This window comes from Microcaecilia unicolor, chromosome 4 (genome assembly GCF_901765095.1).
Source record: "Microcaecilia unicolor chromosome 4, aMicUni1.1, whole genome shotgun sequence".
NCBI classification, from domain to species: Eukaryota; Metazoa; Chordata; class Amphibia; order Gymnophiona; family Siphonopidae; genus Microcaecilia; species Microcaecilia unicolor.
In genome coordinates this window covers 254,052,269-254,075,580 of record NC_044034.1, presented here as the reverse complement: position 1 = coordinate 254,075,580, position 23,312 = coordinate 254,052,269, and the positions used below count along the sequence as shown (strand labels likewise).

Genomic DNA, 23,312 nt, shown 5'->3' with positions numbered 1-23,312 from the left:
GCAGGCGCCCCCCTGCGGTGCTTACCGGGTTTGACCGGCCCTGGGTGGAAGTCACCAAATTTCAAATGTTCAAGACTGTGAATAAACACAAACAGTCCAATCATGATAATGTTCATCAATTTTATTCATCCATAATCGGTAAAACCTTCCAGTTACCGAAGAAGAATTATTGTATTAAAAGTGAACTGAATTCCATGTGTGCCAGATTTTACCACAAGAGGGCACTGCTTGCCCTCCAAACCTACATGGCAAACCTCAGAGTGTACAGCTCAGTATGAACTGCTTATTGCAAAATGTCTGCATGCTGCTGTCATGTTCTGTTGAGGCAAAGAGCCTTGATAGCCTGGCTTCTCTGCCTGGTCCTTTGCAGCACAGTTCCTGTGCCTGCTCCAGGTTATGTCATAGTCAACTCAGTCTCCTGGTCAGTCACCAACGAGGTGGAGGAAGAACTAGACATCTCCTCAAATGAGGAGGCTCTCCCTTCTCTTTTAGAAGACAGAACCAGCATCTGGAAGCAGAGTTATCCGGCCTCCGTTTACAAAGAAGATGGGGAGGTGAAGGGCAGGCAGGGGCCTGGTAGGTCCAAACAGGTCACCTCACCCTCCAGGATGTTTTCATACAAGAAAGAAAGTGGCCATGAGAAAGGCATCTCCCCTTATCCTCCCTCAGCCCTTCATGAACATTTAGCCAGAGTCGCCCGATTCCTTGCCCATTATCATGGCTGGGGCTTTTTGACTACACTGTCCGTCCAAGATAAGGTAAGTGATTGTTTTAGATTTGTTCCAGGTATATGGAATTGGAACACTTTTTTTTCCCCCTTTCACAATAAATGAATCAGCTGTTTGGGTTTTGCTTTAGATTTATTCTTTACATCATTCTGTGGGGAAAAAAAAGACAATATGTGATTCCCTTCTCTGCTGCTTTACAAATCCTGATTCTTATATTTAATATGAGCTGTTTATATCTGTCCTTGTTACTGATACAGTTGTTGCTTCACAAGGATGCCATTTACCAAGTATCTTTGTAGCCTTGCTCATAAGATGCAAAGGATGTGTGCTTGTGATTCAAAGGCATCGCTCAGAGAACAGCTTATCTTACCAGCTATTGTCCCCATTTCACTGATTTTGCTGAGAAATGGAAACAAATGCAGGTCTTTGTCTCACTGTTTGTTTTTGTGAATAGTCACAAAGAGCAAATGAATTTCCTGAGAACCTTTGGGTGCAGTGGAGTTTTTTTTTTTTAATTGATATGTCTAGTTTTATTATATTTTTTATTTGAGTGGTAATAATTATACAGTAGAAGTCCAAAAATCCGGACTGCCTGGGATCAGGTCAGTCCAGATTTTTAGGTAGCCCTCTGTTCCCGGTCCTGCAGGTTCTCCCTCCATTCCTGCCCCTTCACTCATTCTCCCAGGCCTCCTTCCCCTCCTCCTCGTGGCTATACCTCCCCCTTCTTTCTTTCTTTATTCCCTCCCCACACTCACTCACCTGAAAAGACCCTAAGTCTCAGGACAAAACTCTTGTTAGAGTAATCACAGAATGAGTTATGGATGCATGGAAAGGTCTCCTAAGGAGCTGCGTTCTCTCTCTCTCTCTCCGTTCCTGGCCCTTCACTCACTCTCCCAGGCCTCCAAGGCCCTCCCTCCATGGCTACACCTCCCCCCTTCCTTCCCTCCCCGCACAGTCCAGTATCTTCCCCTCACCTCATTCCCCACTCCCGGCCCTGCCCACTTGCTCTCTCTAACCTGTCCTGAAGTCTTCACAGTGGCAGCGGCAGCAACAGCCTTACTCACTGGATACCTCCAGCATGCATTGAGCCTTTCCTCTCTGACCCGTACCACCCCTTCCAAAGACAAGAATTTGCATCAAAAGGGGCGGGTCAGAGGAGAAAACCCCTGTGCATGCTGGAGGCAGCCGGTGAGTAAGGCTGCCGCTGGTGTTGCAAAAACTTCAAGGCAGGTTAGAGAGAGAGAGCAAGCGGGCAGGGCCAGAATTGGAGTGAAAGATGCCAGAGCATGTGGGGAAGGAGGGGGGAGGGAAGGAAGGCGTAGGCGTAGTAACAGGAGGGGGCCTTGGGGGCCTGGGAGAGTGAGTGAAGGGCTGGGAATGGAGGGAAAGCATGCAGGGCTGGGAATGGCGAGAAAGAAGCTGTATCGTAAAGGGTAAGAAGGAGTCTGGATTCTTGGGCAGGTCGTCCGGCTTCTCGGGCGGTTGGCACGCAAATTTAAAGTGTCCAGATTCTCAGGTGGTCTAGATTTCCAGCATCTGGATTTCCATACTTTTACTGTATGTGTTCTGGGTGGTTGGGAGTTGTATGTGAGTTGGATTGAGTAACGTGGGGTGTTTGGGATTTTTGGTGTGATTTTTGTATGCTTCTTGAATGTGGAGAGAGATGTTCCAGTGGTGTGAAACAGGAGGATAGGCAATGCCTCAGGCAGTCAGAGAGAGGTAGGTTACGGAACTTTATTGGTACAGAATGAGGGTGTAAATGGAGGAAGAATGGAGAGATGGGAATTAAGGTGGATGTCATTTGGTGGTGAGTGATTAGTAATGGGAGATATCTTTTACTGCATCTGAACATTGTGGACCAAGAAGTTTTCTTACTTAACATTTATGGGCCAAATGTCTATGATCACTCCTTTTCTCAACATGTGGTAAGGTTGGGCGTTCAGCACTCTACTGCTCCTTGGATCATTATGGGGGATTTCAATCAGGTTATGGATGGCCAGTAGGATCACTCTTCCCCTTTAGTTGGAATGGCAGTGGGCAGGGAAAGGGGTTTGCCTTATCTATGTAAAGCACTTCATTTAGTAGACCCCTGGCGCCTCTTGAATCCTGACACTCATGACTATACTCATCATTCTCGGGCTCATGGCAGTTGGTCGCGCCTAGATTATATTCTCATGGATGCCACCCTCTTTCCTCAGATTATGCATGCTGAGATTGGTCCCATGGAAGTTTCTGACCATACTATAGTTTCGGTGGATATGGACTTAGGCTCCGTACGACTTCGACGTTGTCAGTGGAGGCTTCCTTCTTATTTGTTTGGTGACACCTGTTCAATACTCTTGAGGCTTGTTAACTTAAAGTCTCAATATCTTGGAGTATAACCTTGGCACACCAGTCACACCTGGACTGGAGTTTCTATTATTTTTATGAAGTCTCTTTTATTGAATAAATCACAGGTACTTGATTCACAGTCAGATGTTCAGAAGTATTGCTCCAGGGCACAGAGACTCCGTAATCCTTAGAGCTGTTTCAGTGGTTGGAGGTGGAGATCTGAAGAGAGGTAGCTTTATTGCAGGTGAGAAATAGTTGAGCAGATAGAAGTGGTTCAAAGCTGGGTGGCTGGAATGTGCAATATCTCATTAGGGAGGAGATATTTTCAAGATAAAAAACCAAGTTCATTGGGAGTTTCAGCAGGACAGTGCTGCCTGAATCAAGATGGTGAATGCCTCATGGCTGAAGGGACAAAGAAGTCAGAAAGCCTTACACAGGCTCAGGGAGGAGCAGGTAAAGACCATTGGGGACAGAGCCTGCCATCGGGTAGCAAGGGGTGGTCCTAGAGGACGGCTCTCAATTGGAGGGAAAGGTCGTACCTGGCTGACCTATCAAGTAGACACAGGAGCCAAGCTTGGCTGAGCGAGAAAAGAGGTCTGGGCAGCCTCATAATTGTGGTTGCATTGCCTGTGAACTACATTACACATAATGCCTTACTCACATATCTTTGCAGAGGAAACTGCAGTAGTGAAAGTCCTTAGAAATGAGAATAACAGTAAAAGCATTACACACATTTTAGAATCACATTATAAACTAGTGCAAGGCTGTCAGAGGACAGAACAACACCCACTTTCGGGATTATTTACACCAGAAATGGTCCTTATTTGCAGAAGTTAATTCTGGTCATGAGTCAGAGCCCTAATTGTATTGGGAGACATCGAAGGCAGTGTTAAAGGGTGACGTGGAGGGGCATAATCGAAAGGGACGTCCTCGCAAAATGTCCCGATCCAGGGGTGGGAAAACCTGTATTTTCGAAACAAGATGGACGTCCATCTTTCGTTTCGATAATACGATCAGGGACGCCCAAATCCTGAAATTTGGTCGTCCTTAGAGATGGTCGTCCCTAGACTTGGTAGTTTCTGATTTTCTGCAATAATGGAAACCAAGGACGTCCATCTCAGAAACGACCAAATGCAAGCCATTTGGTCGTGGGAGGAACCACCATTTCTAGTGCACTGGTCCCCCTGACATGCCAGGACACCAGCTGGGCACCCTAGGGGGCACTGCAGTGGACTTCATAAATTGCTCCCAGGTACATAGCTTCCTTACCTTGTTTGCTCAGCCCCCCAAAACCCACTACCCACAACTGTACACCACTACCATTGCCCTTAAGGGTGAAGGGAGGCACCTAGATGTGGGTGTGGTGGGTTTTGGAGGGCTCGCTGTTTCCTCCATAAATGTAGGGGGGATGGGCCTGGGTCTGCCTGCCTGAAGTGCACTGCACCCACTAAAACTGCTCCAGGTACCTGCATACTGCTGTGATGGACCTGATTATGACATCTGAGGCTGGCAATCAATATTTTTAAAGATGTTTGTTGAGGGTGGGAGGAGGTTAGTGATCACTAGGGGAGTAAGGGGAGGTCATGCCCGATTCTCTCCGATGGTCATCTGGTCATTTTGGGCACCTTTTTGTGCCTTGGTCGTAAGAAAAACACGACCAGGTAAAGTCGTCCAAGTGTTCGTCAGGTACAGCCTTGTTTCTTTCGATTATGGGTCAAGGATGTCCTTGTGTTAGGCATGCCCAAGTCTCACCTTCGCTACGCCTCCGATATGCCCCCTTGAACTTTGGCCATTCCTGCGACGGAGTGCAGTTGGGGACGTCTAAAATCGGCTTTCGATTATACCGATTTGAACGACCCTGTGAGAAGGACGCCCATCTTCCGATTTATATTGAAAGATGGGCATCCTTCTCGTTCGAAAATGAGCCCAATTGTCTCCTATATGTGCGCCCGAGTGCGTAGATTATCTCAGAGAATAATTCATTTGGAGCGTAAATACAAAGTGGCGAAGCGCACCTACTTGGCTGTGCCTTCCTCCTTAACTCATGAGGCTTGCAGCCTTAAACTCATTGATCCATTAGCGTACCAAAAAACACCTCTTCCATCGCTCTTTCGTTTTTCATAGGTTTGATAACAAGTCTGGTAAATTGTTAGCAAAAGTTACAAAGTCTTGGTCCGGGAATCGCTTTATCCCATTTTTACTAGGCTCTGATGGTTCACCACTTGGCTGTGCCTTCCTCCTTAACTCATGAGGCTTGCAGGCTTTTTTTTTTTTTTTTTTTTTTTTTTTATAAACACAGTACATCAATGTGTGCTCGCAGGCACTTTAAACTTACAAATTGCAATTATACTTGAAAACACAGAAATCGCAAGCTGAACCTTCCATGTCAATTAAACAATGTTTACCCGCATGGCTCACACCACACACTGTATTTTCCATTTTCCCCCCTCTTCCTATCCTGATCCCCCAGAGTCATCCTCCATTCTCACCATCCTATCCCATTCCATTGCCCAACAGTCACACCCCATACACCCCCTCCCACCCTCCCCCTCCTCTACATCCCCTTGTAAAGATAACACTCTTAAACATTTCATCCACATGCTATGATATTGTATAGTAGCAAGCTTTGATGCGTTAGAGTAAATGCGGCACTCATTCTCCCCAAATGCTCTCATCTTAGCATACCACACCTCCACCGGAGCTTGCAGCCTTAAACTCATTGATCCATTAGCGTACCAAAAAACACCTCTTCCATCGCTCTTTCGTTTTTCATAGGTTTGATAACAAGTCTGGTAAATTGTTAGCAAAAGTTACAAAGTCTTGGTCCGGGAATCGCTTTAACCCATTTTTACTAGGCTCTGATGGTTCACGTGTAAGCCTATCTCCAGACACTGCTCAATTGTTTCATGATTATTTTTCCTCCTTATATTCAGCACCCAAATCCTATTCTAGTCCTTCCATCTTAGATTATTTGGAAGACTCTAGGATGCCACATCTTTCTTCTGAGGCCCAGGAACAACTGAATGCACCTTTAAGAGCGAAAGAGATCCAGCGTGTGGTTAAATCTCTTAAAAGGGGTACAGCGCCAGCCAGGCCCTGATGGGTTTGCGGCCGAATATTATCAAATTATGAGTTTGCAAATATGTGGCCCACTATAAGCCTTTTTTGATGCTTCGATATCATCTGGCTCCTTCCCAGCAACCTCAAATGAAGCTTTGATTACATTATTGCCTAAACCAGGGAATTCTTTGGACTGTCCTGACTCGTACAGACCGATATTTCTCATCAATATGGATTTAAAGATTTTATCTTGGGTTTTGGCAGATAGGTTTGCATCTTATATTACATCTATAGTGGGGGATGGTCAGGTGGGTTTTGTCCGAGGCCACTAATCTTCAATTAACGTACGTGAAGTCTGTTTGCCATTTCGCAAAGTTGTATTATCAAAGAGCCTCTGCTTCTTGTGAGCTTGGATGCAGAGAAAGCTTTTGACAAGGTATGTTGGGACTACCTTTTTTTCTGTGTTGAAATATGTGGGCATTGAGGGATGGTTTTTACAGGTTATTCAATCACTTTACTCTAAACCAAGGCATCCCTAATTGTAAATGGAATACGCAGTTCTCCAATCTCGGTAGATTTCACGATAGGCCCCACTTACTGGAATTTTGTGGATTGGGTGACCAAGGGGCTATTATATATAAACCAGTTATATACAGAAGATGGCTCCTTTAAGTCCCTAGAATGTTTGCAAAAAGAATATAGGCTGGGGAAGAGCGATCACTTTTCCTTTTTTCAGATACGCCATTACATTAGATCGCTCCCTTCCAATTCTTTAACTCCTGAGGTTTGAGAAAAATTTCTCACCATCCTGGGACTGGATGCCCAATTATCTATCCCACTTAAATACTATCATGCTGGGCTCCGGGATAACTTAGGGGAGTTTGATTATAAAATCTTAGCTAGTAAATGGGGCAGAGGGTCATAAATTGAAAACCTGTCTTTTAGGTATTCAGACATTAACGGAAAGTGTGATGTATAGAGAAATTCACTAGAAGTTCATTATGCGAATGTATATATCTTCACACAGAGCCTTCAGAACCTCATTAAGAGCCGACGATGTATGTTTGAAGTGTTCCGACTCCCCTGCGGACTTGGGTCATATGTTTTGGTTTTGTCCCCCTACTCCACTACTGCCTTCTGTCTCGCTGCACCCTACGCCTGGAATAAACTTCCTGAGCCCCTACGTCTTGCCCCATCCTTGGCCACCTTTAAATCTAGACTGAAAGCCCACCTCTTTAACATTGCTTTTGACTCGTAACCACTTGTAACCACTCGCCTCCACCTACCCTCCTCTCTTCCTTCCCGTTCACATTAATTGATTTGATTTGCTTACTTTATTTATTTTGTGTCTATTAGATTGTAAGCTCTTAGAGCAGGGACTGTCTTTCTTCTATGTTTGTGCAGCACTGCGTATGCCTTGTAGTGCTATAGAAATGCTAAATAGTAGTAGTAGTAGTAGTATTTTGGAATTTTGGAGGCGAGTGTGCACCCATGTGTCATTAATTTGGAAGGTAAATTGGCATCCAAACCCCCACCAACTATTCGATCTTTTTACTTTTTCCCCATTTTTACCCAAGGGGTTGAGGCCCTTTTTAAAACGAGTAGTTATTATTGCCAAACGGGTTATTTTGCAATATTGGCTATTAGCAGACGCTCCCTCCTTACAGCAGTGGCAGCCTTGTGTGTTGGAACACAGGGGAGTTGGTGATTTATCCTCTTTTAAGCGGGACATTTTTTGTCAGATATGGTCCCCATTTTGGGATTCCCTGACCCCAGTGGCTCGTGGTAGAATTCTAAATTCTTAGTTCCAACAGATTTAGCACCAGTTTGGGGTTGGGTTTAGGGAGGGAGTGGGATCGGAATTGTTGGAAAATTGGGGCATTCATGTTATAATGACAATTTGTTCTCTTGCATAATTGTTAAGCTTTGAATGACTCTAATTAAATTCTTTAAATATAAAATTTGTTGTTATGTTTTTCTTTCAACAGATGCAAGGTGTGCCATTTGGGCATTTTACAGCTTTTAGTGATGGTCCTACAGACAACAGCACTGGAATTCCTTTCTTTTACATGAGTTCAAAGGGTGCTGCCGTAACCGACCTGATGAAGAACCCTACGGTTTCGCTGACCCTGCCAGAGGCAGAATACGATTACTGCAGGTACTCATGGTTTACTTTAATAGAGTCCAAGTAAGCAAAAGGTCTCTTATGCATGAGCTGCCTATAGATTCTGAAAATATATAGGTCAAATCTAAATGAATCAAAATGGGATTAATGCAAGTTTTAGATTTCTGGCACCAGAACATGAAAGGCATCTTTTTTGTTTAGAGATAAAATGATTCCAGTGTAATCCAACTCAAATGGGTGGTGTTGCTGTCCATTCGCCACTCCCCTCCCATTGAAGCATAATCAGGGACATGAATCCCACAGTGGATTCTATTTTCAAATCCCGCAGAAGTGATCCAGATAATTATCTCTCTGTACTGCATATGTCTTCTCCAGTTGCCAACCCTCTAGCTCAGGGGTTCTCAACCCGAACCTTGGAATATACCAAGATAGCCTGGTTTTCAAAATATCTACAATGAAAATACATGAGTTAATTTGCAACCAAACACAAAATCAAGATGGAATGGTAAGAACAACAAATGTGCACAACACTGTTATGCAGTGCGTTTATTCTAGCGAAAAAGGTGCCGGTACTCAAATGCCAAGCCACCCTTCGGGGGTGGGGTGATCTCTGAGGGACCCACCCCACAACAGCCAGGCCCCCTGCAACCAGTCACAGAATCTATGACAAGGCAGATTTGGTGTGTAGAGCCTGAGCTCTTTCATTAAAACTTGGGGACCATGGGTCAATTTTAGCAGACAATGGAAAAGGTGCCAATACTCAGTACCCCCAAGTACCCCCTCAAAAAAAGCCCTGCTGTTATGAAATGGAGTTTGTATGGGCAAATGAGACTATATAGTGTCAAGTGACTTTATGTTTGGACACTCCTGATGAAGCCTTGAAGTGAAACAGAAGGCCTCAGTCAGCTCCAGATAAATTTTTCATTGCTGCTTTAGGGCTTCTTTTACTAAGCAGCAGTAAGCCCAATGCGGGATGACCACTCGCTATACAGGAAGTACCGCCAGGCTATCGCAGCAGCCTGGCAGTACTTCCCACCCCTAGCACACCATCATTTCTGGTGCTACAAAAATTTAGCACCGGAGTGTACCCAGCGGTAATTGGGCAGTGCCGAGTGCTGCCTGGTTAACGTCAGGTTAATGCGGGAGCCCTTACCGCCACCTCAATGGGTAGCAGTAAGGGCTCCCCCCAAAATGGCCGTGCAGCAAGTGCTGTACTTGCCACATGTCCATTTTCTGTAGGAAAGCAAGACTTCCTGTTTATCAGCTGTGGTAATAGTGGGCCTCAGCGCGCGTGTAAAACACGCAACGGCAGCAGCAGCTCCTTTTTGCCGCAGCTTGGTAAAAGGGGCCCTTAGTTGGTAAAATTGTTATTTTTTGTTTGTTTTTGTCCTTGAGATATTTTGTTTATAAATTTTTGGGGAGGACAGTGTCAGGACTATTGGATTTTGATGTGTGGCTATTAGCCTGTTTGAATAAAATCAATGAGATTTTTTGACCAATGAATGATAATTTTGTATGGTCTCTATCATTTTTGTATGATGGTAGAAGTCTACTGAGATCTTTTTCCTCCTTTTACATTTATATTTATATGATGTTATAATTAAAAAATATATAATTCAAGAAAAGTTCATTATATTATCTTGTGAAGAGTGGTGGTTTGAATTACATTTTAATTTTTTGTTGAGATAATTTGCATGCACTGCTTCCTTATGCAAATCTATCTCATTCATATTCATTGTGGGTATCTCAAAAACCTAACTGGCTAGGTGTGACTCAAGGACTGGGTTGAGAACCCCGCTCTGTCTTAAGACTTCCAAATGTGAAGAGGTCTTGCCTAGAAAAGGGGGAACATGGGAGTCACTGAATCCCTGAAAGCCTCCAGATTCCCTATATATCCTTTCACCAGCAAAGCACTGTACCTCCTCTCTCTTCCACACTCCTGGATTGTCTCTAGACCAGTGGTTCTCAACCAGGGTATCACAATACTCTGGTGCTATTGCAAGGACCCAGGATGTGACCATGCAGGGCAACAGCTCTCAGGGGATGGTGGCATATAGGTGTTGTGCTTTTTCATGAAATTGGGTTTCATAACATAAGCCTGTCTTCTATCTTAGGCAGGCAGGTCAATTAACGCAACAAATCCTTCAATGTAACCACCACAAAGGCTTGGTTTATAACAGGCAGGGGTGTAGCCAGGTTTCAACTTTTGGAGGGGCTCAAGGGAGGACTGGGGGGGGGGGGCAATGTATTTTCTCTCTACTCCCCCTCTCCCCTCTGCTGCTGTTGCCACTGCATTAATAATTTTACCTTTGCTGGTGGGGATGCCCAGTCCCTGCCAGCCGATGAGATCTGCTGCCCAAAACTGCCCCCCCCCCCCCGAGAAACTACATTGCTCTCAATCTAGGAGCCACAGTGGATGGAGATCCAGAGCCAGGGGAAGACTGCGGTCTGGACACCCCAGATCCTTTAGACAGCCTACCCGAATGAAGTAGAGAAGGAGCTACAAGAAAGTTTAAAAGGACACAGTCAGAGGATGAGTTCCTTAGAACAGCCCAAGCTAGGGTTGTTTTAGTAGATGGGAATCCCATGGACAACCAGGACCCCTCTAAGGTAGCACTCCCATATTTTATAAAACAGAATGACTTGTATAGGGTAGCCGAGGGAACCCTGAAGGGAGAAGCAGTAGAGCAACTATTGTCCCTCAACCCTACGGAAGGCAGGTAATGCAATTAGCCCACAGTCACCTGAGGGAGGAGAACACCTGGGAGCAGATTTTGGCCCAGTTTTTCTGGCTGGGTATATTCAAGCATATTGAGCTCTTCTGTCAGTTCTGCCCAACCCGCCAGCTGAGTAGTCCTGTGAGGGTTCCACCTGCATCTCTTGTGCCCATGCCCATTGTCAATACCCCATTTGAGAGAGTGGCTATAGACTTTGTGGGACCAATGGAATGAACTACCCATGGTACCAAATATATCCTGGTTATTAATTACCACTGTGGCCAATGCGCTGTGAGAAGTCTTTTCCCTGATGGGGATTCCTACTTAAATACTGACTGATCAAGGAACCACCGTTATATCCAGGGTCATGAAGCAAGTGTGTGCCCTGCTTAAGGTAAAGGCCTTATAGACATTCGTTTATATCCACAGACGGATGATCTAGTGGAACGCTTCAACAAGACTCTCAAGCAGATGCTGAAGAAGTTTGTGGACGAAGATGGGAACAACTTTGATTCTTTACTCTTGTAGATACTATTTGCCATCCGGGAGGTACCCCAGAGTTTGACAGGATTGTCTCTGAGCTGCTATTTGGGAGGAGACCTAGAGGGATCCTGGATGTGGTTTGGGAAGCTTGAGAAGAGGAACCAAGCCCAGGGAGCAATTTGGCTGAATAAGTGTTTACCATGCAGGACAGACGGTGAGGCAGCCAAGCTCTGCTTGGAAAAGGTTCAAGTGGGTCAAGCCCGAGCCTACAATCAGAAAGCGGTACAGAGAACCTTCCAGCCAGGGGATACAGTCTTAGTCCTTTTACCCTCTTCAGAGAGTAAATTATTATGCAAGTGGCAGGGTCCTTATGCAGTTGTAGAAAAGATGGGACCTGTCAATTATAAGGTGACCCAACTGGACAAGGGGGAAAAGGAGAAGATCTTCCACATTTAAAGTTGTCAAAGCACATGTGGATTGTGAAAAATTGCAGGAAGACCTTAGGAAACTGGAAGACTGGGCATTCCAATGGCAAATGAAATTTAATGTGGACAAATGCAAAGTGATGCACATTGGGAAGAATAATCCAAATCATAATTATATGATGCTTGGGTCCACCTTAGGAGTTAGCACTCAATAAAAAGATCTAAGTGTCATTGTAGACAATACAATGAAATCTGTGCAGTTTGCGGCGGCAGCGGAGAAAAAAGGAATTATTAGGAAAGGGCTGCAAAATAAGACCATCTTCCCTCCCTTTTGTCTTGCACTTTTGAATATATGAGACGTATACAACAATAAAAAGAATACAAGTGGGCTCCTGACACTTGAAAAGTTCTCCTGTGTTCAAGGATGTTGACTGCAGAGATCTTTTTCTTTGATGCTGAAAAGCTGCCAGACATACCACAGAGATGAGAAGATAATTTGGTCTCTCTAGATGGCGGCATGCACAAAAATAGTTCTGGGAAAGGGGGAGGTGTGTGACTGCATGCTGGAGAGGACGTGTGTCTTCTGTTTCCAGTATTGTGCAGAAGGAGAACTGCCTTGAACTGTAAAACAGAATTTGGAAGACCAGTAATCAAATTGTTCAGTTGTCACCTCACCAATATCTACCGTGTGGTTTATTGTTCATTTATTTGAAATATGTACATTGTTTAATTTTGTGATCCTTGATGCTGCTTTAATAACAATTATATATTAAAAAACCAATCTGCACCTCCAAAATGAATTCTGGGCTCATTTTCAAAGCACTTAGACTTACAAGCTATGGAACTTTGTATGGATAAGTGCTTTGAAAATATGCCGTGATATCATGACACATCTTCCAATTTCAACAATTTGTTTTCCTCAGACTCTTCCTGCAAAGTAAATCCCAATCCATAGCCTACATTTCCTGAGCTAGGTGACAGGAATGTGAAGGACTGCCTTCTAAAATACAAGTAGAAATGTGCAAAAGAGAACATTTTGAGCATCTGTGCTGAGGAAATTTGCAAGGTGACAGTAATGCATTGGTTACAAACAGAGGTTTACACATGAGTATAAACAGCTCCTGATCCACCTGTTCTGGAGTGTAATAAAAACAGCCTTTAAATCACTGTGCTAAATTCAGTGGCAGATTTACCCTCCCGCTGCCCCTAGGAATTGAGACAGCTGGCTGGCTCCCTCCTCCCCAAAATCATGGCTGGCTGGGTAAAATCTCCCTTCAAACTCATATGTTACACTGGGCCTGTTTGGTGGGGGGGGGGGGGGGGGGCGAGTTCTAATGACATCAAGTTGGCCAGCCATCAAACATAATTATGGGGCTGTGCAGAAGTGCCACTTAGAATGCCAGGGAAGGCTTTCAGTGGCAGGATGGCTGCTCCCTTACAGGCAGCTGCTCATAGGCAGTCGCCTACTCTGCCCATTGGGAAATCTGCCCCTGGCTAGATGAGATCACAATTTATTTTTTTGATGGCCAATTTATGGAAAAAAAACCTTAAAAGTGTAATTTTAGAAGTTGAAATTGAGACGTTCAAGTTGGGATGTCTCGAGTTCGCTAGTGTTTTAGAGCAGGATCTGCTGCATGGCCACCGAGAAGGAAAGACCGGGGGGGGGGGGGGGGGAAGATTCCCCGGGCCCGGTTTCCAAGGTGGACCTGATGCCAGAAGGTTCTGCTCCCTCAGTCTGTCTCTCTCCTGCTCCTGTGTGTCGGGACCTGGATGACTGTGTTAACGTGATAACCTGGGTCCCAGCACATAGGAGCAGGAGAGTGACAGACCGAGGGAGGAGAAGATGCAGGAAGGTATGGGGTGGGGGGGCGACTGCGGCAGCCCTGCCCTGGGCCCAGCTCTGTTTCTCGGTGGCCCTGATCTGCCGACCCAGAGCCTGTTCTAAAGTACACGGAGAAATGGATGTTAATGTGCCGGTGACATGCAACAGGAGCATCCACTTTAGATTCATAAATGTCTAAAATATCAACAGATCAACACAAGCACAGTATGTTATCAAATGGCAACACGTAATTAAACTCTGGAATTCGTTGCCAGAGAATGTGGTAAAGGCGGTTAGCTTAGCGGAGTTTAAAAAAAGGTTTGGACGGCTTCCTAAAGGAAAAGTCCATAGACCATTATTAAATGGACTTGGAGAAAATGTACTATTTCTGTGATAAGCAGTATAAAATGTTTAGTACTTTTTGGGGATCTTGCCAGGTATTTGTGACCTGGATTGGCCACTGTTGGAAACAGGATGCTGGACTTGATGGACGTTTGGTCTTTCCCAGTATGGCAATACTTATGTACTTATGTAACACAGACGTCACATGTGGCATGTAAATGTTTACGTCAGCTAGTTTAAAAACATAAAGAGCTGATATCTACATTTAGGCGCCAATAGCGTGCCTAGTTTACAGAAGTAGCGCTTAAGTGCGTGATTGGTGTGTTAGGTACTATTCTACAGTGCACTTAAACTGTTTAGCGAACAACTGCCAAGGAGTGTGTACAAGTGGGCAGAGCATGGGCGAGCCATAGGTGTGTTGCCAAACATGTGCAAGTTACAGAATGCTCTCAGTTGCACGCGTTGCATGGTACACTGAGACACGCCCATTTATGCCAAACATTCACCTATAATAAGTAGGTGCACCTAACTTTTGGCATGTCAGTGCAGCTTTATTCTAGTAATCTAAAGCGCACCTTTAAGCTATTATACAATTGGTGTTAAGTGTGCCTCTTTTTGGCATCAATCTATAGAACTGCTGCCATAGACATTTATTTTTCCCAAAGCTGTCAAAGTACCTAGTATCTCATGCCAGATTTTTTTTTTTTTTGGTGGGGGGGGGGGGGGGGGCACATGAACTAATGGGGGATTAAGTAGGTGATCTCCCTTCAATTCTGCAGTAGAAAACAATGTAAATCCTAACATAGACGTGCACTCCTCTTCTGAAATGGGGAACACAAGTTTACTTTTTTGCATGGCCCTAGTCTCGTGCAAAGCAGTCCCAGACTAGACCTCGACCGAAACCAGGATCGTTGGTTTCTGAAACTGAATCTGCAACCAAAATCGGTCGCTTGGTATCGGCCGAAACAGAAGACAAAAACAAAACTGGTCGCCCCCCCCCAACAACCTAAAAGTGCCCCCTCTTGGACACACCCACCAGCTGCAGCAGCAGCAGCTCCCCTCCTGAACCCAACCCTTGGCAGTAGCTCCCCTCATGACCCCCCCCCCCCCCCCCCACAGAGGCAGCCCCTTTGCAAATCTACTCCTTCCCCCGGCGGGAGCCCCTTTCTGGGCCTACCATGTCTTTGGTGAGTAGTGGGTGCAGGAAAAATCCCCACTCGCTCCTGGCACCTCCTTCAAAATAGCTTCCAGGACTTCCAGTGGCAATCTCATGAGACTGCCGCAGGAGGTCCCGGCGGCCATATTGAGATTGGAACCAGCATAAGCAGGAGGGACTGGAGATTGGAAGAAGCATAAGCTGGATCAATCTCAATATGGCTGCCAGGACCTCCTGCGACAGTCTTGCGAGACTGCTGCTGGAAGTCCTGGAAGCCATTTTGAAGGAAGAGCGGCACCGGGCAGGAATTACTGGACTTTGTTCCTGACCCTGAAGAGGCCACTAGACCACCAGGGTTTCTTAAGTTAGGCCACGGGAGCAGAGGCATAACTAAGTGGTGTGAAAGGGGACCTGGCAGCGGGGTTTAGGCAATTTTGGGCTTTCAGGTATATGCCAGGTGTGACGGGGTGGGGCAGAGTGATATTTTGTGTCCTTTTTTTTTCTCATGGCAAATATGGTAACCCTACAGTCGCTGCTGATCAGTTTTGCATTCAGGTTATTGGAGGGTATGGTAGAGATTATATGGAACTAAAAGGCAAAATGAAATTTGCTAAAAGTCTCGATATTTGTGTATGTTTTCCATTCCTACTACAGGTTGGTTGTAGAGGTTTTTTGTATCCTTAGAACTGGTTTCTGTGAGTTGATTTTTATTTTATTTATTTATTTTGCTACATATAAGCATCTAGATAACAAAATGACTGAGAAGTCGTCATCTGTGGAAAATGCTCCTTCCTTATAGGAAAAATGTGATTGAGTTTGAGGATCCCAGGTGTGCCCAGCTAATTCTCGTGGGCCAGATGGTAGCAGTGCCTCCAGAAGAAATGGAATTTGCCAAGCAGGCAGTGTTTTCCAGGTCTGTATTTTAAATTAATACTGTCCCATCCCATCCTTTATGATCATGATACTCAAAGGAAACTTTAAAACAGTCCAGGAGTGTAAGGATTTTCAAAGTTAAAATGATTTGATGCTTTGAGGCTAAAAGGTAGGACTTCACAGAGATCTGGGCCTTCTAATAGACTATAAAATGCTACTGCCTATCACCCATCAACCTCCACCTCCCCTCCCTTCCCTTTCAGACTATGAGTTAATGTATTAAAGCGCGGTGCCAATTTGCAAAAGTGTGCTTTGTGTAAAAAAAAAAAGCACCCATGGGGTAATTTTATAAAATAAGTGCTAACATTTATGCACGAGTTACGTATGTAGATGTTTAGAATAATAGTATATATGCAAGTGTGTTTGCACATATTTGCATAATGTGCTGACTATCTCCCCAAATCTATATATCACACCAAAATTTGTGGGCGGATCAAAGATGCTTTAATTAGCTAACAAGCCATTAACTAGCAATAAATTGATGTCAACAATCATTGCACTTAATTGGCATTAATTACGGTAGATTTTGCACACATATCTTCCTGTGCACTATTCTGTAACCCCACACATCTAAATCCCTTAGCATGCAACTTTAAAAGGGGGCGTGGCTAGGGGCGTGGTAAGAATGTTCCAGAAATTTGCATGTGAAGTTGTGGAATACTTCCAAGAGTTGGGCGCTGGTATTTACACCAGATTTCAGCTGGTATAAATACTGGTGCCCAAATTTGGGTGAGGGAATGGTCTGTAAGTTCTGTTCTGTAAAGGGCACTCAACTCGGAGCATTTTTTTTGTAGAATAGTGTTCTGTGCCAAATTTTTACGGGTGCCATTTTCTGAATCTGGTCTTATATGCCTAAGAGCTGTCCTGTAAATAGTTGCTTATCTTTCATAGTGCATGTTTGACAGGTGGGCATACACATGTAACTCATAGAATATTATATGTTTATTTATTTGGATTTTGCTCACACCTTTTTCAGTAGTAGCTCAAGGTGAGTTACATTCAGGTACACTGGATATTTCTCTGTCCCAGGAGGGCTCACAATCTAAGCTTGTACCTGAGGCAATGGAGGGTTAAGTGACTTGCCCAAGATCACAAGGAGCAGCAGTGGGATTTGAACCGGCCATCTCTGGATTGCAAGACCGGTGCTCTATCCACTAGGCCACTCCTCCACTTATAGGTATATTCTATAAGTAGTGCCTAAAAATTGGTGCCAAAAATGTAACATGCTTAGCATGATTCTATAGGGAGTATCCATCCTTTATAGAATCACGCTTAGGCATAAAAATGCACCTAACTGTAGGCGCCTGCAAGTAGGCCTTCTATGAGCAGGCTTAAATGCCAGCGCCTACAGTTAGGTGCAGTTTGGCTATATTCTATATCAACGAGAATAACATTTGGGAACGCCCCTAGAACCCCCCCCCCATCCATGCCCCCAAATATGTACACGTGTTAGGATTTACGCGCACATCATTATAGAATATATGTACGTAAATCCTAATTATTGCCAATTAGTGTTAATTGGTTGTTATCACCTAGTTGTCAGTACTGATCGGCTTGTTACTCAATTAAGTTACACACGTTTATTTATTTTAAAAAAATTTATAACCTGCACATTGTTCCCCTGAGCGGGGAACAATTCATAATAATAAAAATACATATTTCACAGACATACAGCAGAGCAAAGTATCTGCTCAAACATCAAAGTCCAGCTATGATCAAGCAGTCCAAGACTTGCCCTAAGAAGAGTTATCAAACGCTCGCTGGAACAAAATAGTTTTTAAAGCATTTTTACATTTGTTCATATTTCATAAGGCTCGAAGCTGAGTAGGTAGGGAATTCCACAATCTTGGACCTGCAATATGAAAAAAATTAGTTCCTATACTCATCAAGAAAAACAGCCTTCAAAATAAGGAACATCAAGCATATTAGAAGAGGCTGATCGCAAGGACCAAGACAGCTGATATACATGAAAACGTATAATTGGGTGCACACACACCCAATTTAATAGGCATAACTCGTAGTGCCATATATAAAATGTGGCCCTATGTGTGTATCTCCAAAATGTGGCCCTATGTGTGTATCTCCAGAGCTTAGATCCACACTCTCATGCGCATTTATGATCTGTTAAGTTGGTATTCCTATAAAGGAAAGTATGTGCCTACATTCCTTTATAGAATCTGTGCCTATCATGCCTCAAACCATGCCTAGCTGCCAAAATTATGGCGTTTTGCATTCTTTTATGCAAAGAATGTTTTGCTACGTACGTTCTCAAAAATGCACTTCCTGGTAGTAAACTTTTGTAAAATGTTCACATCACATTCAATTTTATGTAAGTTCCCCACTAATGAGCCACTGTGGTGCAAAGTTTTGCAAAGTAGTTCATTAAAGTATGGAAATCAGCATTCCAAAAAAGGCTTTGCATGCTGCTTTGAGCAAGACATATAACTTTCTAATGGGCCTGCTTTGCTGAAATTGCAGAGCAATGGCAGCTGCTTTAAGGGATTGCTGGGCCTGATTCAGAGCCCTTCTCCTCAGGGAAGCCTCACATTCTTGGTAAGTCATTAAGCCCATTCCCCCACCATCCCCAGTCTGGCACTCCATGTAATTAAACATTGGAATCTCCTTCCTTCAACTTCTACTCCTCCTACCAGCCCCATCTCTTCCACTCCTCCCAGTTTTGGGACCCCCCTCCCCCACAGGTTTCTCATTTGCCTCAAAAAAAAAAAAACCCCAATTCACCCCAGGTCCAGTAGGGGCCAGAAGTTATCCCCTTTGCCTTGCCTGCAAATAGGTGGGAAAATGTGGGATACAAATGTAACAAATAAATAAATAAAATAAAGGGAAAGGGGACTTGACATACCGCCTTTCTGAGGTTTTTGCAACTACATTCAAAGCGGTTTACATATATTCTGGTACTTATTTTGTACCAGGGGCAATGGAGGGTTAAGTGACTTGCCCAGAGTCACAAGGAGCTGCAGTGGGAATCGAACTCAGTTCCCCAGGATCAAAGTCTACTGCACTAACCACTAGGCTACAAATAAAACTGCAGCACTTAATGTCTACAAGATCTGTAATTTTGGGGTGATATGTGCTTTAGGAGGGGGAGGAGGAATTGTGGGGGTCCCCTGACCTGGGAGTCACTTGGAATTGGAAGGTGCTTGCAGGGGGTGAATCTTGCAGCAGGGGCCTATAGATTTTTAACTGTTTTGAGCCCTAGACTAGAGCTGGGGGTTGGAATCAGGTTCACTTGTCCACCAAGGATGTGAGTCATCTACCCTTGGAGCACCTGAGCTCCCAAAAGCTAGTCAAGCAGTGTTAGCCCAATGGAAAGGTATCACCTTATCATTTTTATTTATTATCCCACATTTCTGTGTGGCAGCCACGCTCTTGTATTCCATATGTGGTACGCAGCCCAAGTGAATTCATGCAACTATAATATTTTAGTCTTGTGTTAAGTGAGTTTATTTGACTGGAAGCCCTCCATTATATGCAAATCTCTGTCATGCATATTCATTGTGGATATCCTGAAACCTGACTGGCAAGGGGGTACTCCAGGACTGGACTTGGGAAACACTGCTGTAAAAGTCCAGAGCTAGCTGCTTAGCACAGGATGGAGTGGGGACTGGGTGGGGCATGAGCATGGTCAGAGATTCGGCATGAACTGCGCACTGCAGTCAGCATGCGATAGGTAGCATACACTGTCAAATGTTCACCTAAGTGCATCAGTGCTCATAACACCTGAACGCATGTTAGAAAATTTGTCTGTGCAAAAACTGCAGGGCAAGTGTTGGACACACTCCCAACAGTTACTGCAGAATCAGTATACTTAAGGCATGTTTTTGCTTGTTAACCCATGTTAAGTGCAAAAATGTAATACTCTTTAGTAAACATAGAACTTTTAGTACAAGAACAGTGCTGGGCAGACTTCTACGGTCTGTGCCCTGAGAATGGCAAGGATAAATCAAACTCAGGTTGTAAAATATCGCATACCATGTAAAATGAGTTTATCTTTTTGGGCAGACTGGATGGACTGTATGGGTCTTTATCTGCCGTCATTTACTGTGTTACTCCTAATTGCGGTAAAAAATGCAACTGAACAGACCATGGAATCTCTGAGGACAAGATGTATGAAAGAGGGTTCCCCCCATTTTGTATGTGTGGAAAAAACATTTAGGGGCCCTTTTACTAAGCCGCGTAGGCACCTACGCGCATCCTACATGCATCAGTTTTGAACTACTGCCCAGCTACCATGTGGGCCGGGCAGTAATTTCATTTTTCACAAGGGTCCACTAAGCACGACGGAAATTTTCCATCATGCAGTGCTAACCGGGCAGTAATTAGCATTGTACACGCATAGACCATTACCACCTGGTTAACACGTGAGACCTTACCGCTAGGTCAATGGGTGGCTGTAGGGTCTCAGGCCCAAAATGGACGCACGCCGATTTTAATTTTGTCGCACATCTATTTTCGGCCAAAATAAAAAGGCATTTTTTGCAGGTGCGCTGAAAAATGGACCTGCGCGCATCCAATACACGCGTCTACACCAGCACAGGCCATTTTTCGGCGCACCTTAGTAAAAGGCAATACTCAAAATTAAATCACCTGTTCAGGGCTAACTGCTAATTTTCAGCAGCACTTAACTGAAAATATCCAAAGTGAAAGCCGACTATTTGGGGGGCATTCCGGGGGCAGAGTCAGCACTTGGCTGGTTAAGTACCACTATTCAGCACTTAACCGGCCAGGTTAACCACATAAATAGGACCGCATAAAAGTCAGTCCTATCTTTATGTGGTAACCCATAGCTGCTTAAGTGCTGAATGTCACACATAACTGGCTATGCGTTAGACAGATCCAGAAACTCACACATTGAATGCTGGTGCTTGGATATGGCCCGGCGTTGAATTTCAAGGTTTCACACTGTTCGCCACTGGCTGACTATCAGACTCTCAGCCTTTTAATGTCCCTTGTATCTGATACTTTTTTTGGAGATCTGGAAATTACTTCCCTCCCACAAATTGCTGATTGCAACAGCTGCTCTTCTAAACCAGTAAAATATGTTTATTCATGAAGTAATTTCCATATACAAGGTCAACCAGATTTTGCTTACAGACAGATGTACGTAGAACACAGCATAGAGGTTTTGCTGGCTCACAAAATCTTTCACAATATGTAGATTTAAAACATTTAAAATAAGAAATACCAGACTTCTTAGAAAATACTGTGTATTTTCGCGTGCCTTTCCTTTTATTCTTTCAGGCACCCAGTCATGAGGAGATGGCCTCAGAGCTATGAGTGGTTCTTCATGAAAATGAATATTGAGCATGTCTGTCTGCAGAACAGGTACGGAGGAGTTTCTTTCATTGCAAAGGACGATTATTACAAAGCAGCTCCTGCAAAAGCCTGAAGGAGCCCAGGAGAATGAGTCTTCACTGAAAACAATACTGTAAAATACAAGATTTTTGAATAGCAGACAGCCAGTTTTAATTTTTCAGCAGCGTTCAAATGGGTTCAGCACAGTGTTTCAAAACTTGTGGCATCCCTCTGCTTTAGACCAGAAATGTAGCAGAAGGCTGATAAACTTTTGTGAACCAGTAACAGGTATTCATACCTTGAGATATTATCCAATCCCTTCTGGATTTTTCCTTGAAAAAAGGTTTTGAGTTCCCATGATTTGACTTTGGCACTGGTATGACCAAAGAATAGCTTGTGTGCATGCTGCATGTGTAGGAAACGCACTTGTTCAGCTCATGGAACGAGAAAAATGGTTCATTTTGAAAATCGTGCAAAGATCATTCTAGGCATTGCTTAAATCTTCTTGGCACTTGCTAAACATTAACGTCATCATCTCTGAATCAGGGATGGTAATTTTCACAGCTATTTCCGTGGGTAAAGGATAGCTTTTATAAAATTGCCTAGCCAAAGCATAAGTAAATTTATTCCCATCAATGCAATTTTACCTTTAGGTTGAGGAGGTTTTCCTGGGGACAGAGGTGTTTTAGAATTTGTACCTACATGCATACTTTTGAAAGCTCATGAAATTGTGTACCCTGAACAGTAGTAGTAAATGTGTGTGTCTAGTTTACCAGGGATAATTTTCAAAGCAAAATTAATGTGCATATTTTAATTTGAGAATCTAGCAGAATCCACAAAATGAACAAATGGGGTAGAGTTTCCACAGGAGTAGATGAACGCTAAATCCCACGAGCGAAGTTGCAAGAAAATAAAGTGGGAAGTGGACCAGTGACTTCAGGACATAGAGACTGAGATGATATTCACGAATCAAAGTTTATTGTAGACTCGACACAGTACTGTGTTTCGGCCACAGGCCTGCCTCAGGAGCAGGGCGGCCGAGAAACTGGGCTGGGCCTGGGACAAGGCCGCCCCCGGGCCCACCCCCTGGGCCCCGCCCCACTGCCACCACCCCCAGGTTGTCGCCGCCCCCCCCCCCGAGGGGGGCCCAGCACCACAGTCCCACCCGCCTCCGCCATCGGGCCGGGCCCCTTCCACCCGAACCCCCGCTAGCAGAAGTGCTGTCTTCTGACTCTGGCGTGCGCGGCCCACACAGACGTGCTCCTCTCAGCTGATCTTCGCTGTACTCTGCAGGGCTTCTGTGCGTCTGACGTCCTGCACGTGCAGGACGTCAGACGCACAGAAGCCCTGCAGAGTACAGCGAAGATCAGCTGAGAGGAGCACGTTTGTGTGGGCTGCACACGCCGGAGTCAGAAGACAGCACTTCTGCTGGCGGGGGTTCAGGTGGAAGGGGCCCGTTGGCGGTGGCGGGTGGGACTACGGCGCCGGGCCCCCCTTGGAGGCCTGGGCCCCAGGAAATTTGTCCCCCCTGTCCCCCCCCCTCTCGGCGGCCCTGCTCAGGAGTCTTTAACAGCATAAAAATGTTGTTTAAAAGGTTGTCCGTCTTGGGTAATGCACCAAGAAGATTAACACAGAAATGTCCAATGCTTTTTTGTCTCCAAAAAACCTTAAGGATCATGAAGATCAAATCTAGTGTAACCACAAGTAGCCTCTTTCTTCGTTACACTAGATTTGATCTTAATGATCCTTAAGATTTTTTGGAGACAAAAAAGCATTGGACATTTCTGTGTTAATCTTCTTGGTGCATTACCCAAGACGGACAACCTTTTAAACAACATTTTTACGCTGTTAAAGACTCCTGAGGCAGGCCTGTGGCC

At 44.6% G+C, this 23,312-nt stretch overlaps 1 protein-coding gene across 1 annotated transcript; it reads left to right on the top strand.

The window, feature by feature from the left end:
* The first annotated feature begins 271 nt into the window (after positions 1 to 271).
* CREG2 (cellular repressor of E1A stimulated genes 2) lies at positions 272 to 22,483 on the top strand. The gene is made up of 4 exons (XM_030201434.1): positions 272 to 758; positions 8,108 to 8,277; positions 15,989 to 16,102; positions 21,382 to 22,483. The coding sequence occupies exons 1-4, from the start codon at positions 294 to 296 to the stop codon at positions 21,527 to 21,529; spliced, it is 897 nt and encodes a 298-aa protein (XP_030057294.1). The 5' UTR covers positions 272 to 293; the 3' UTR covers positions 21,530 to 22,483.
* The last annotated feature ends 829 nt before the right edge of the window (positions 22,484 to 23,312 follow it).